The following is a 12,466-nucleotide window of genomic DNA, read 5'->3' on the forward strand; positions in this document are numbered from 1 at the left end:
TGTCGCCTCATTCTGGACGAATGCTGAGGAGACTGTATTTGTTCATGACATCTGATGTGAGTCTTGAACTTGTTATATTTATTTCTTTGGCTGTCTTTGCTTTTGGTCACATCCTAGTCTAATGACCGAACAAGGCAACTGTGCCCTTTTCTAGACTGATGTCTGTTTGTCAAGCACAATTTTCACATTTTTATATTTTTCTCTATTGTTAACAACCCCGAAGCAGAAATGAAAGCTTTTTATCACGGGAGGAGGGATATTGGCTTCACTTCCATCCCATTCACCATTCACTCTGAATATCTGTGGTTTGTTTTAAACCAAGTGCCAGTGCCTCTTCTTGGAGGTATAAATTTGCACAGGGTCTGGCAGACGCTGCAGACAGGATGTTCTCTTGAGTGTCTTGACTGACTAGGAGGCCCAATGGAGGTGCTGCATGGCTCCAGGCAATCTGTGCCTCTAGCCAAGGCCTCTAAAACCCAAAGTTTTAAAGTGCTTGCTTAAGATTTTGGGGGCTGATTCACCTAAAGGAATCTAAAAATTGAATTTTTTTTCCCTCCAAATGACCAAGCACAGAAGCTGTGCCAGTGGTTTTCCTGTTAACTCCTGATTCGCCTAACTTTTGCTTCTCAGACTTATAACTCCTAATCACCTGGTAGGTGCCACTCGGGATGGTCTTCTGCCTCTGGTTAGTCCTGAGCTTGTTTTCTCACTGGTGCAGCAGGACCTTAGACCAAAATGACCTCCAGCATCCTGTGAGTCTTGGATCTCTGTGGGATCCAACAGTCACCCTTGCCCCATGCTTTGGGTTACTTTGTCTATTCTACAATTATTAATTACCTACTCTCTGCAAGGCATCAGGAGTCCTTGAGTATTACCTTATTCAAGGCACGCAAAGAAGATACCTCTGATAGACCAAATGGCTTTTGCGGGAGAGCTTGTGTCCACTGTTAGTGAATTCCTACTAAATTCTTGAAAGGTGAGTGGTGTTGCCTTCAGCGTGTGACATATGAGGAATTTGAAGCTCAGAGCATGGATCTCTGTTTGGTGAACTTTAAAACTTAAGCTTTTTGCGCTATACCCTAAATATGTGGGAATGATTTTCAAGGAGTAGAGATGGGAGAACATATTTTCTAATCCATCCAGCATTTATGGAGATCCTGTTAGAGCTCTGGATAATAATCTAGTGTCAAAAGCAGTAGTGCATTTTCACTACCAATTTTGAGAAGATTGGCATGAAAATCTAAAGCTGATCATAATGCAGAAGTAAGTGCTTCATGGAGATGGGAGGACCCGCTTAGAATACAAGTGTCTGTTTTAGAATTAGATTACTTTATAGCAGAATGCTTGTAAAACACAAGCACTTTTATTTTTATATGAAATAAAATATAGCTTCTGCTTCCAAGAAGATGTGAACATTGTAAAAATCAGAATTAAGTCATATGAAACTGTCTCTGCCTTTTGAAAATCCAGATGATTCCAAGCCAAAAAAATTTTTTTTTTTGGCAAAGAAATATAAGAAGTTTTTAATAACAATAGGCCCGGAGAATCTCCAGTGCTTATAAAGTGACTACTGTAGCTGGGAGGTGAAATGGGAATAATGATTAAGTGCTTGCTTTCTTTGGATGTCTCAGTTTGCCTAAGTGAGCATAATTTAGGTGACTGTGTGAGCATCTGTGTGGCAGCCGCTGGTGCTACAAGTTAATGCCAGAGAAGACAAAATAGTTGGCACACAGATTCTAATTTCATGATTGTACCAGGAGCCAGAAAAAATAGGAGTTTATATTCTTTTGAAGTGGGAAAATGTTGTCTCTTTTTTTCTGGGGTTTCACACACTTGAACACAAAAAGTATCCTCAAGACATTTGTAAGCATTGTCTGACAACTTGGATTATAAGCTGATTTGTTTGTGCTACTGTAAAAAAAACAAATCAAACTAGGTGAATTTTATCTGCTGGTGAAATCAGGATTCCACTGTTTTGTTTTTTAATTTCTAAGGTAGACTCCCAGATAACTTTAAAATGTCCCGTAAGCATTTAAAGGAGGGGTTGCTGAAGTGTTTAAGTAAAGTTTGATTGGAACAGAGCCATGCCCACTCATTTACATATTGTTTTTGACAGTCTGCTTTCCAGCTAAGCGGGTCCACAGGGTTGAATAGGAATAGAGTCCTTTTCGCCTGCAATCCTAATACAGTTACAATTTGGCCCTTTGTAGAAAAAGTTTGCTAGCCCTCTATTTAAAGTATTGACTGATAGTAGCATCCTATTGGATGTCATTTTGCAAGGTGCCAGAAGGCCTGCTTGGCCACTAGGACATCTGCCATCTCAGACAACATGTCTTGATCCTCCAGGGTTAGAACCACCGGTGAAGGCGAAACTGTCTTGGAAACCCATTTGAAAAGAATGGAGGGCTTTCTCCTCCAGAGGAGTCATTTTTCTTCTTCTAAGTGAGATGGCCAACCCAGCTGATGGGTTCAAGTCTTTCTAATTTTAGCTTTCTTTGATTAAGTGGCATTTATCTCAAAGATAACTTATTTGAAGGGCTGTCATGTGGAAGAGGCATTAGATTGTGAGGCCATGGGGAACCAAATTAGGATTAATGTGTGTGAGTTACTGTGAGGCCAGATTTCAGCTCAATAAAAAATAGTACTTGCTGGGAACTGCCATAACTATCATGTGCTTTTGTGGGTAATGAGCTGCCCGTCACTAGAGATTTTCAAGTAAAGGTTACACGACCACTTGATACGTGGAATGCAAACAGTGGATGAGAGATGGTTGTGTTAGAAAACCTCTGGGGCCCCATTCCAACCCTGAAATTGGAATGGCTTCTTTGGTTAAAGTTCTTTGTCTCCAAGCTCAGCTTATGACCACAATTTTAATCTGTTGGGGGTCTTATAGAGGCATCTTTGGATGACTTTCTGAAAATATAATATTAGCCAAACCAAAGCAATATAAAGAGAGACAAGCTTTTCTGGTGGGCAAAGATGGTATAAAAAAGGCTGGCCCAGAGCCTCTCTCCCCTTTGGCCACTCCACTCATGGAGTGGCGTCAGAAGGGCACTGCTTCTTGACGGCCTTAAAGCCTCACAGATGACTGGCTGTCTTCAGCTACTGCTACCATCTTTGCTTTCTGCCTAGTCTCCTGAAAGAGGAAGGACCTGGCTGGGGGCCTATCGCAGATGTAGCAATCAAAACAGTGTGTGTCTTGGAATTTGCCAGAGACTTCAGGTTGGGATCCGGCAGTGAAGAGCAGGTCTGGGTGAGGCAGAACTGCACAGAGACAGTGCAGTTCTGCCATCATAGCACAAAAGCAGCCATAGACAGTACAGAAATGAATGAGGGTGGCTGTGTTCCAGTAAAACTTTATTTACAAAAGCAGGCAGCGAGCTGGATTGGGTCCCTAAACTGTAACTTGCTGACCTCTGATAGAGACGTTGAAAGTTAGTGTGTAGAAAATACCAGTTTCAATTCTCTCAAGTTTTGGGAAAAAGTGAAATGGCATGTCCAGAGTCACACTGTGTTTGAGCTGGGATTGTAAACCAGGATATACTTTTAGTCTAGGGCTTATTTTGTGATACCACATAGCCTCGGCTGTGTGGTCAGGTGATAGCATTTGGTTTTTAAGAGAAGGCCACATGAATGAAAGAAAGCTCCATCCCCAGTGGCTGTTCCAGGTGGTCTATGAATAAAGACAGTGAGAGCCCAAGGATGTTATTTTAGGAAGGCAACCCTTTATCCCTGTGACCTGGCTTACTCCTTTAAAGATGGGCCCTGTTCACAGGAAAACAAAATATATGTTGCCTAAATTCTTATGGAGAAATAGTGCCCTGGAGTTGTGAAAAAGAAATGGGCTCCCGCAGCTGCGTCACAGCATTTGATCACTTCAGCCGAGAGTGCCAGGAGATTTGAGACAGATGTTTTCAGACATGCCGCATGCCTAAAACATTTCCAGGGGTCGGGCTGCAAATAGTGACTTAATAAGTGGAGAAACAGGGAAAGTATGCAAGTTGAGGACACAAGAGTTTATTCACCGCTAGGTGCACGGCCAACCCCTTTGCATTACATCTGCCTGTCAGGGTTGGCTCTTTAATCTGTCGTGCCCTTGGTATTGCTCTTTGTCTGCCCGTGAATAAAGTGCAGCATTGTGGTTAGTAATCCCACTCCAGTGACTCGACTTCAAATGTGGTTTTGGAGTGCATCCCAGAGTTCTGTTTGCTAAGCTTCCTACTCCTGTTTCAGAGACACCACTGAATACAGAGCAGCGAGCACTGAAGGCTTCCCTCTTTCCTTAAACCTGTCGGGTTGTGGGCTCTCTCTTTTCCCCTCTTGCTCCTTTCTTTTCTTTTTTTCTGTTTTTTTAAACCTTCCAAGGCAAGTTCATGGATACTAAGCTGATGTGTTTGTTGTTCTTTTTCTCCCTGCCTCCGCTCCTAGTGAGTAACCACACTGGCCGCATCAAGGTGGTCTTTACTCCGAGCATCTGTAAAGTGACCTGCACCAAGGGCAGCTGTCAGAACAGCTGTGAGAAGGGGAACACCACCACTCTCATTAGTGAGAATGGTCATGCTGCCGACACCCTGACGGCCACGAACTTCCGAGTGGGTGAGTTCCTCCACGGTCCCTAACTGTCCTTACTGAGTCGAGTTTTATGAGATTGTAGCATTTAGACACCCCCTCCATTCACACTGCTCCCTGCTTCAATGGGTGTCTGTCTATGAGTACGAATATGTTTCTTTCATGGGATCTTTTAAATTACTTTTGGAATAATTTTTAACCTGATTTTTGGTTTCTTAGGGGAATGGCAACTAGAATATTTTCCCTTATTGCTTAGCATTTACATAGCCATGTGAAATGGGAATATATACAGTAGAAGAGAAGAGAGTAGGTTTTAGATTTAGATCCTAAGGCATGACTTGTGCTGATAAGCTTCAAATTTTATCAGCCCAGTGATAAGTGGAATTTGTCTTAGATTTGACTCGTAATAAATTTTGGAAGGTGGTGATGAAATTTGAAGTTTTTACTTCAAAAATAGCCAAGCTCTAAAACAAAACTCCGAGAATTGTCAAAAACCTATACTTGGTTGTAGAAAAGGATACAGAATTGCATCTTTTGCCACGTTTCTGCTCCGTCTCACACGACTGAATATAAATTGATATATAACGTGGATTTGGGGAAGACAGACTGGTAGATTACTCTCAGTACTCCTTTAAGTTAATTTAAATATGAACTAGTACTTGCTGTCTGCAAGAAAGCCTTGTTGGTTCATTTTGAATTTTTGTTTTTTACTTTTTTGCAAATGGAGAAAGGATTGCGGTCCACGGAATGCTGTCATGTTGCCATGTTGTCATGCAATACGGTATTTTTGTCGCAGAAAAATGTCTTTTATTATTTTTTGACCAATTATGGTTTGCCATGTGTACTCAAATAATCGCAGACACCCACGTTACTTTCTGAGTTACTCACAAGAATAACCCAAATGTCAGACAGATAATAACACTGGCTAGATCTGGTCTTTTTATGGAATATTGCTGTTTAGTCTTGGAAATGTGTGTCTGGGGGGGTGGTAGGAGAATGGGTGTCTATGTCAAACTGATTTACATCAAGACAAAATAAAGGGACAGCTTGAAGTTCTTATTAGCTCTTTGATTATTCTGCTGTTTTATTGTGACTCCCAATCCTTAGGAGGTCAAAGCATATTTTTGATCGTCTGTGCTTGGAAAAAATATGTGCCCATAGATACGATTTAAAAGGGCATTGTGAGTTTCCTGGCTATGATAGGGGTACTCTGGGCATAGTTTTTAAAAGAATTTAGCTGTTAGGTGCCAAATGGCACATTATGCTTTGCAGGGCAGGGAGCCAAGTCTAATGGGAAGTGAACTGATGATCAGGAAACTGGATTCTGGTCCCGGTCCTGCCACTAACTAGCTAATCCGTAGGGCATGCCAGTTAATATTTCTGGGCCTCAGTTTTTCTCATTCATAAAATAAATGGGATTGTATTTAATGACCTCTAAAATTTAGTCCATCTCTAAGATCGTATGACTTTTTATCAGCAATAAGTAATACTATTTTCTGGCTTTTAAAAATTTTTCTTTGGAGAGCTGCAGACAAGGAGGGGAAAAGAAAAGGCAATTCCAGTAGACTATCATGAGTCTGATGGCTTTTCCCCACTTTATCTTTCTTGGTTGCCTTCCTTACTCACTGCTCCTTTCCCTCCTTGTGTTTATTGTAAATCTTTACAGTAGCAATGACAAAATAATCAAATGGGTGGTAATTTTTTGGCTTCCAGTGTATTCATTTTGAAACTAAATATTTTGAAGGCTTTGAGAAACAGAGGAAGTCTACTTGTTGAAACACACCACACACTTTCCTTTCTGGCACTGAACCAGATGTTTAGGAACAGAATATACATAGCCTATTCAAAATGCAAAATAAAGCAAAATTATTTACAAAAGCATTTCAAAAGCAGAACTCCACTCTCCATGTAGGATTGGCAGAGCAGTTTAATTTTTTAAAAAGTAGAGGATGGGGTGAGAAGGACCCATGGTAATAAATAGTTTCACATTGGAAATTGTGGGAAACATTTCATTAATACTCTGAGCTATTTCCCTCTCCTGTTTATGTTTTATTTCAAATATTGGATAGTTTGAGGGACAATTTTTATGATATTTCTTTCTTTAAGAATGGTAATTTTGTGGAACTTACAGACTGTGATCCTTTGAAAATACAGAAAAATTTAAAAATGTTTATGCATATATCTTTTTGGGACTTTACTGGTTTAGTATAATTTTATTATTTGCAAAAAGTGGTTTTCTGATTTTTTTCTTCTCTCTTTGTACTTGTTTATAGAATACTAAATCTTTTGACGAAAAAGACGTTATTTGGAAAATAGTTTAAAGTTTGGGGAAAATTCAAAATTTACTGTCACTTGTCAGCTACTCCCTTTGATCTCTAATATTTGTCGGTACTTAAAGGCGAGGGCTGGCAAACTCTTTTTGTAAAGGGCCAGATAGTATAAAATATGTTTTAGACTTTGTGGGCCATACAGTTTCTGTTACAGCTACTCAACTCTGCCATTGTAGTGTGAAAGCAGCCAGAGACAATATGAACAAGAATAGGTGTGGCTGTGTTACAAAAACATTTGTTGGGCTGAATTTGGCTTGAGTGCCATACTCTAAGGAATGAACATAATCCAGGGAAAATTATATGGACTTCATAATTAGTTTTGATAATCAGAATAACAGAAATAATTTCCAACATTTGCATGGTGATTTACAGTTTTTTGTTTGTTTGTTTGTTTTTGAGGTTGTGGAACAGACATGATCATCACCATTTTTTCAATACGGAAACTTAGGTTCAGAGTGTTAATTAAGTGAGCTCGCTTTAGTTTCTTGGCAAGTCAATTAGCTTACGCCTAGAACCTAGATATCCTTATGCCATCTGTTTTCTTACCTACCTGGAGTCTGACCATGATGTATAGGAGGGACAAGGTGAAGGACCTCATGGAGTTGTGTCTTATGGGAGGGCTGGCTGGGATAACAGAGAGAGAGAGAGAAAGCAACTGAGAGTCCAGCATACCGGGGCTGAATCCTGGGGTAACATTGGCTCTATGTGCTCTTTGGGCCCAGCTCACCTCCTCCATACAGTGCAGGTCCTAACAGATAGGTGGAGGTTGTTCTTTTACAGGCTTGTGGGATAATTCCTTCCTTCCTTCATGCCGCTTCTGTGTTGGTCTTCTGGTCTTTGATGAGGATGAGTCTGGGCTTTCCAGGTGTGAAAGGCAGCAGATATTTTCGCATGACTATTGATCATGCAGTCTCTGTTCTTGAATATTCAGTGGGAGAAATAATAAGTATAACTTCCGCTTAATGCGACTCTAAAAGTGAGGCCCAAATGAATATGGTATCCAAAGGAAGCACTCTGAGATTCTAGAAAAGCCCATTTTTATGGATAGTGATTTTGGTATGGTTTAACAGAATAGTTACTTTAAATGGTATTTCCTATGAAGCAGGTTTCTAATGATAATTACTTTTCTTTTTTTTTTTTTTTTTTTTTTTTTGAGCTCTGCCTTGCTGTTTGCCCCACCCCTGCCTTTTTAAAAAATGGAAACATATCCCTCGTTGGGTGGGCCAGCAGGTTCACCACTGTTGTTTTAAAGGATTCTTAACATTTTATAGGGCTAAAATACAGATGACCTTCTGGGATTTTTAAATTGTTTATAAAGCCTTAAGTTCCTCTGACAAGAAGAACATATAAATTCATGTCACAACTAGAATATTTCAAATGCAGTAATAGTGTCACTTGGTATAACTTATTTGTGGAGACATTGAAAAGCAGTCATGATAGTCAAAATAACACATTTGGTTTATGTGATTCTAAAGACTCATGTTCTATTAGCACCAATTGAATAATCATAAAAAACATTTGACCATTTAAAAAGTATGTTCTCATACGTTATTTCATTTGATGCTTACTGCCTCTTAGGCACATGGTAGCATCCATAGTTTGCAAATATGAGCACTGTTGCTTTACTGGCTTGATTAAAGGTTATTTCAGCCAGGTTTTCTTATCCTAGAGTCACAATACCTCTGGCTCTCCCATGTTGCCTCCTATGACCATATATTAAGTGACTATGTATAAAACATGGTAGTAGATTTTCTAAGATAAGCAAATCATAAAGCTGCCTTCTAAGAGCTTATACTTTGAGGACGAGATGAAGGATATATGTAAATAACCCTAAATTAAGGTAGAGAGCTGCTAGCAGGCACCCAGAGAAGGGAAATATCACTTCTAGCTGAGGGAGGATGCTTAGAGAGAAAAGAGATGGCATGCAGCTTTTATGTTTGGTTCACCTTGCTGTCCCTGTCTAGCAAGCGTGTTGTCTCATGTTGAGGGGCTGAGTAGATAAAGGCAGATGGCCTGATTGTGGACTGAAGGGAGACGTGGAACTTGAAACATTGGTGAGTTCCAAAATAAAGATGCATGGAGGAGTAGAGGGAAGAGAGAAACAAAGTTGACATGGGAAAGAAGAATTTATCCCCCTAGAAATGGACATGGAGATGAGAAGGCAGAGGTGGTTTCTGGGAATTGGGAATAGCTTCACTTAAATGTGGGACACATGAAAAGTAATAATGGTAAATGACAAGTTGGGAAGGCAGATTGGTGCAAGGCTGTGGAACACCTTGAATTTCAAGCTTAGGCATTTGGATTTTACTCTTTGAGAATTTACTAAAGTTCTGTGAAAGAAGTTGATACTTGTCATTTTGAAGAAGAGAGAAGTGCTTTCAGTTTTTTAGCTGGGAAACTCATGTTTTAAGAGGCTAAATAAGTTTCTGAATGAATGACAACCTCTGGCGTCCTGTAGCTGTTCTGGGGCTTGTCTGATGCTCTGCACTGAAAATCTCCCCGGAGATTTCACAAAACCAGCCTAATACTGTGGTGCTGGGATGAGGAACAGAAGCAGTTCGTGCTGCTAAGCTGACTGTGTAGGTTCTCCTCACAAGGAGGGAAGAAAATTTTCTCTCGTTGAGGCATTAAATAAACTGACATAACTGCTTAAGAGGGGCAAGCATATAGTTTTTTCTGGAAACTTAGTTCAGTCACTGAGTTTCTCATCCTTTACCATTCATCATTGTTTGGACTCCTTAATGTTTGTCTCACACAGAAACCAATGAAAATGCCATCGTGTCACCCTTTCACTGGAGAATGTAGTTTCCCCTTAATAAATTGTGCAGGTATATCTCAGGTTTAAAAAGATGTTTCAATACAATACTAAAAGAAAGTGGTTGCTTTTCCTTCAGGCAATTTAGAATGCCTGAGAACTTATCAAAGAAACCACTTCCACGTACATTTAGCTATATCAAAGAATTTTATTTTCTAATACTGAGTAAATGTCATAATGTAGAGCATTTTCCTTTTATTTTATTAATTAATTAATTTTTTTTTTTTTTTGAGATAGAGTTTTGCTCTTGTTGCCCAGGCTGGAGTGCAGTGCCACCATCTCGGCTCACTGCAACCTCCACCCTCCGGGTTTAAGTGATTCTCCTGCCTCAGCCTCTTGAATAGCTGGGATTACAGGCACCTGCCACCATGCCCGGCTAATTTTTTGTATTTTTAGTAGAGACGGGGTTTCACTATGTTGGCCAGGCTGGTCTTGAACTCCTGACCCCAAGTGACCCACCCACCTCAGCCTCCCAAAGGGATTACAGGCGTGAGCCACCACACCTGGTCTTTTCCTTTTTATTTTATTTAAGCTGTAGACCACCTTTAAAAGGCTAGTATTAGGAACAGTTATTCACTTAACATGCATTTATTAAGCACATACTATGTGCCAGGTATGGGTTCAGGCGATAGCAGCGCACTAAATAAAAGTCCTTGCCCTCCTCTAGCATTACAAAAACATAGTGTGGCTACAACGTGGATGAACCTCAAAGATGTTATGCTAAGTCAAATAAACCAGTCACAAAAAAACAAATACAGTACGAGTCCATTTATATGAGGTGCCTAGAGTAGTCAAATTCAAAGAGAAAGTAGAATGGTGGTTGCCAGGGGTCATAGGGATGGAATGGGGAGTTGTTTAATGGGTATAGAGTTTCAGTTTTGCAAAATGAAAAAGTTCTGGAGATTTGATACAGAATAATGTGAATGTACTTAGCAGTACTGAACCACAGCACTTAAGAATAGTGAAGATGGTACATATTACATGTATTTTACCACAATTATAAAAACACATTTTAAAAATATAGTATATGTGTACACTACTGTCAAATAGATACTACCAAAAATATACTGTAAGAAACATTATATATGAACTAATGTCAGGAAGTGATAGACACTCTGAGGGAAAACAAAGCTGAGAAGGGGGATGAAGAATGGGGAGGTGTTGGTGGAAGGCGTGGTTGCTATTTTAGAGAGCTCAGGGAATGAAGGGCTCTCTGATGAGATGACATTGGAGCAGGGACCTGATGAAGTGGTGATGAGTGTTGTGAGGAAACATCACTTACATTGTCATCAGACTCTGACCCTGCTTTTTATTTTGTCTAAACCGTGGAGCACCCCCTCCCCCCAAAAGGCTGACATTTGGAGCATTCTTCCAGACTTTTCCTATCTCCCATCTTGAGTTTGGTTTCATTGCCCTGCTTTGTATCAGGGAATCAAATTAATATCTGCAGATAAAGAGCCTTATACACAGAGGAAAGAGGCAACCAAGTCTTGTTCTTTGGGTGAAAAAAAGGATACAGTCCTGGAATTCTTGCAGGAGTCTTGGTGATTTATAATAAAAAGTAAAGGTCTTATATTTAAAAAAGGTTATCAAGAAAGTGGTGTCACCGTTCTTCAGCATTCTTTTTTTTTTTTTTTTTTTTTTTTTTAGACGGAGTCTGACTCTGTCGCCCAGGCTGGAGTGCAGTGGCTCGATCTTGGCTCACTGCAAGCTCCGCCTCCCGGGTTCACGCCATTCTCCTGCCTCAGCCTCCCGAGTAGCTGGGACTGCAGGCTCCCACCACCACGCCCAGCTAATTTTTTTTTTGTATTTTTAGTAGAGACAGGGTTTCACCGTGTTAGCCAGGATGGTCTCGATCTCCTGACCTCGTGATCCGCCCGCCTCGGCCTCCCAAAGTGCTGGGATTACAGGCGTGAGACACGGTGCCGCACAGCCCTTTCTTCAGCATTCTTTTATGGAGGGCAGATCACATAAGTTTGGTGTGGAGCTTACTTTTAATTAAGGGAAATAAAATTGGTTCTTGCTTGTAAGTGGAGGTGTGGAGGGTGTGTGGTGGTGGTAGGCAGAGGGCAGGAGGACCCTGGGTAGAGAAAGGGGTGCGTGGAAAGGTGATTCCATGGGTTGCTTGGAACAAGAGGGACAATAGGTTGACCTTAAGAGCCAGAATCAGGAGAGAATAAGGTCCTATTTGGTTGAAGAGGAAGACGACTGAGGCAGAGAAGGGTGGTGGGGCGGGGGGCAGAGTGGTTGTATAAGAACATATATCTGTAGCCAGGACAGTTTTTTAAAAATTAAGCTTAACTAAAAGAGGGGTCCGTGGTTTGCCAGATCTGTGAGAAAGGCACGTGTGATAGATTGCTCCTTTTAAGCGATGCCTGGCCTGTATCGTGGGAGTGGATGGGGCTCCTTGAAAGGGTTGTGCTAGGCCAGCCTGGAATAAATAACCTTTCAAAATTCCTTGGAGTCTGTAACACAATGTCACAAAGTGTGTATTCTTTCCTAGGCTGTCGGCTTGAGCATATGGAGTGATCTTTGGAAAAAGTCTAAACTGCTTAGCATGGCATGCAGGGCCCTGCTGCCTGGCTCCACGGCATTCACTTTGGCCGTGCCCCTTCTTCCACCCCAATCCTCTACTTCTGCCAAACTGAGCCTCCAGGGATACCAAAGGTCCCCAAGTGCTCCGGGGTGTCTTGTGCTCCTGTGTCTCTGTGCACACTGCTCTCTCTGCCTGGAGGGTACATTTCCCTACCCA

General features: G+C 41.0%; 1 protein-coding gene across 6 annotated transcripts in view; it reads left to right on the plus strand.

Annotated features, from left to right (window-relative positions):
* LTBP1 (latent transforming growth factor beta binding protein 1) overlaps positions 1-12,466 on the plus strand; it is a 462,412-nt gene that overhangs the window by 185,914 nt on the left and 264,032 nt on the right. For 4 of the 6 annotated variants that reach the window (XM_032172648.2, XM_032172650.2, XM_058426675.1 and 1 more), the window contains exon 5: positions 4,429-4,596. In XM_032172648.2, coding sequence (XP_032028539.1) covers positions 4,429-4,596 — 168 coding nt within the window. Of the gene's footprint in view, positions 1-4,231; positions 4,597-12,466 lie in introns of those variants that run through there. The other 2 variants (XM_032172649.2, XM_032172651.2) reach the window with 1 other exon arrangement.

This window comes from Hylobates moloch, unplaced genomic scaffold, assembly GCF_009828535.3.
Source record: "Hylobates moloch isolate HMO894 unplaced genomic scaffold, HMol_V3 SCAFFOLD_13, whole genome shotgun sequence".
In the NCBI taxonomy this organism is placed as follows: Eukaryota; Metazoa; Chordata; class Mammalia; order Primates; family Hylobatidae; genus Hylobates; species Hylobates moloch.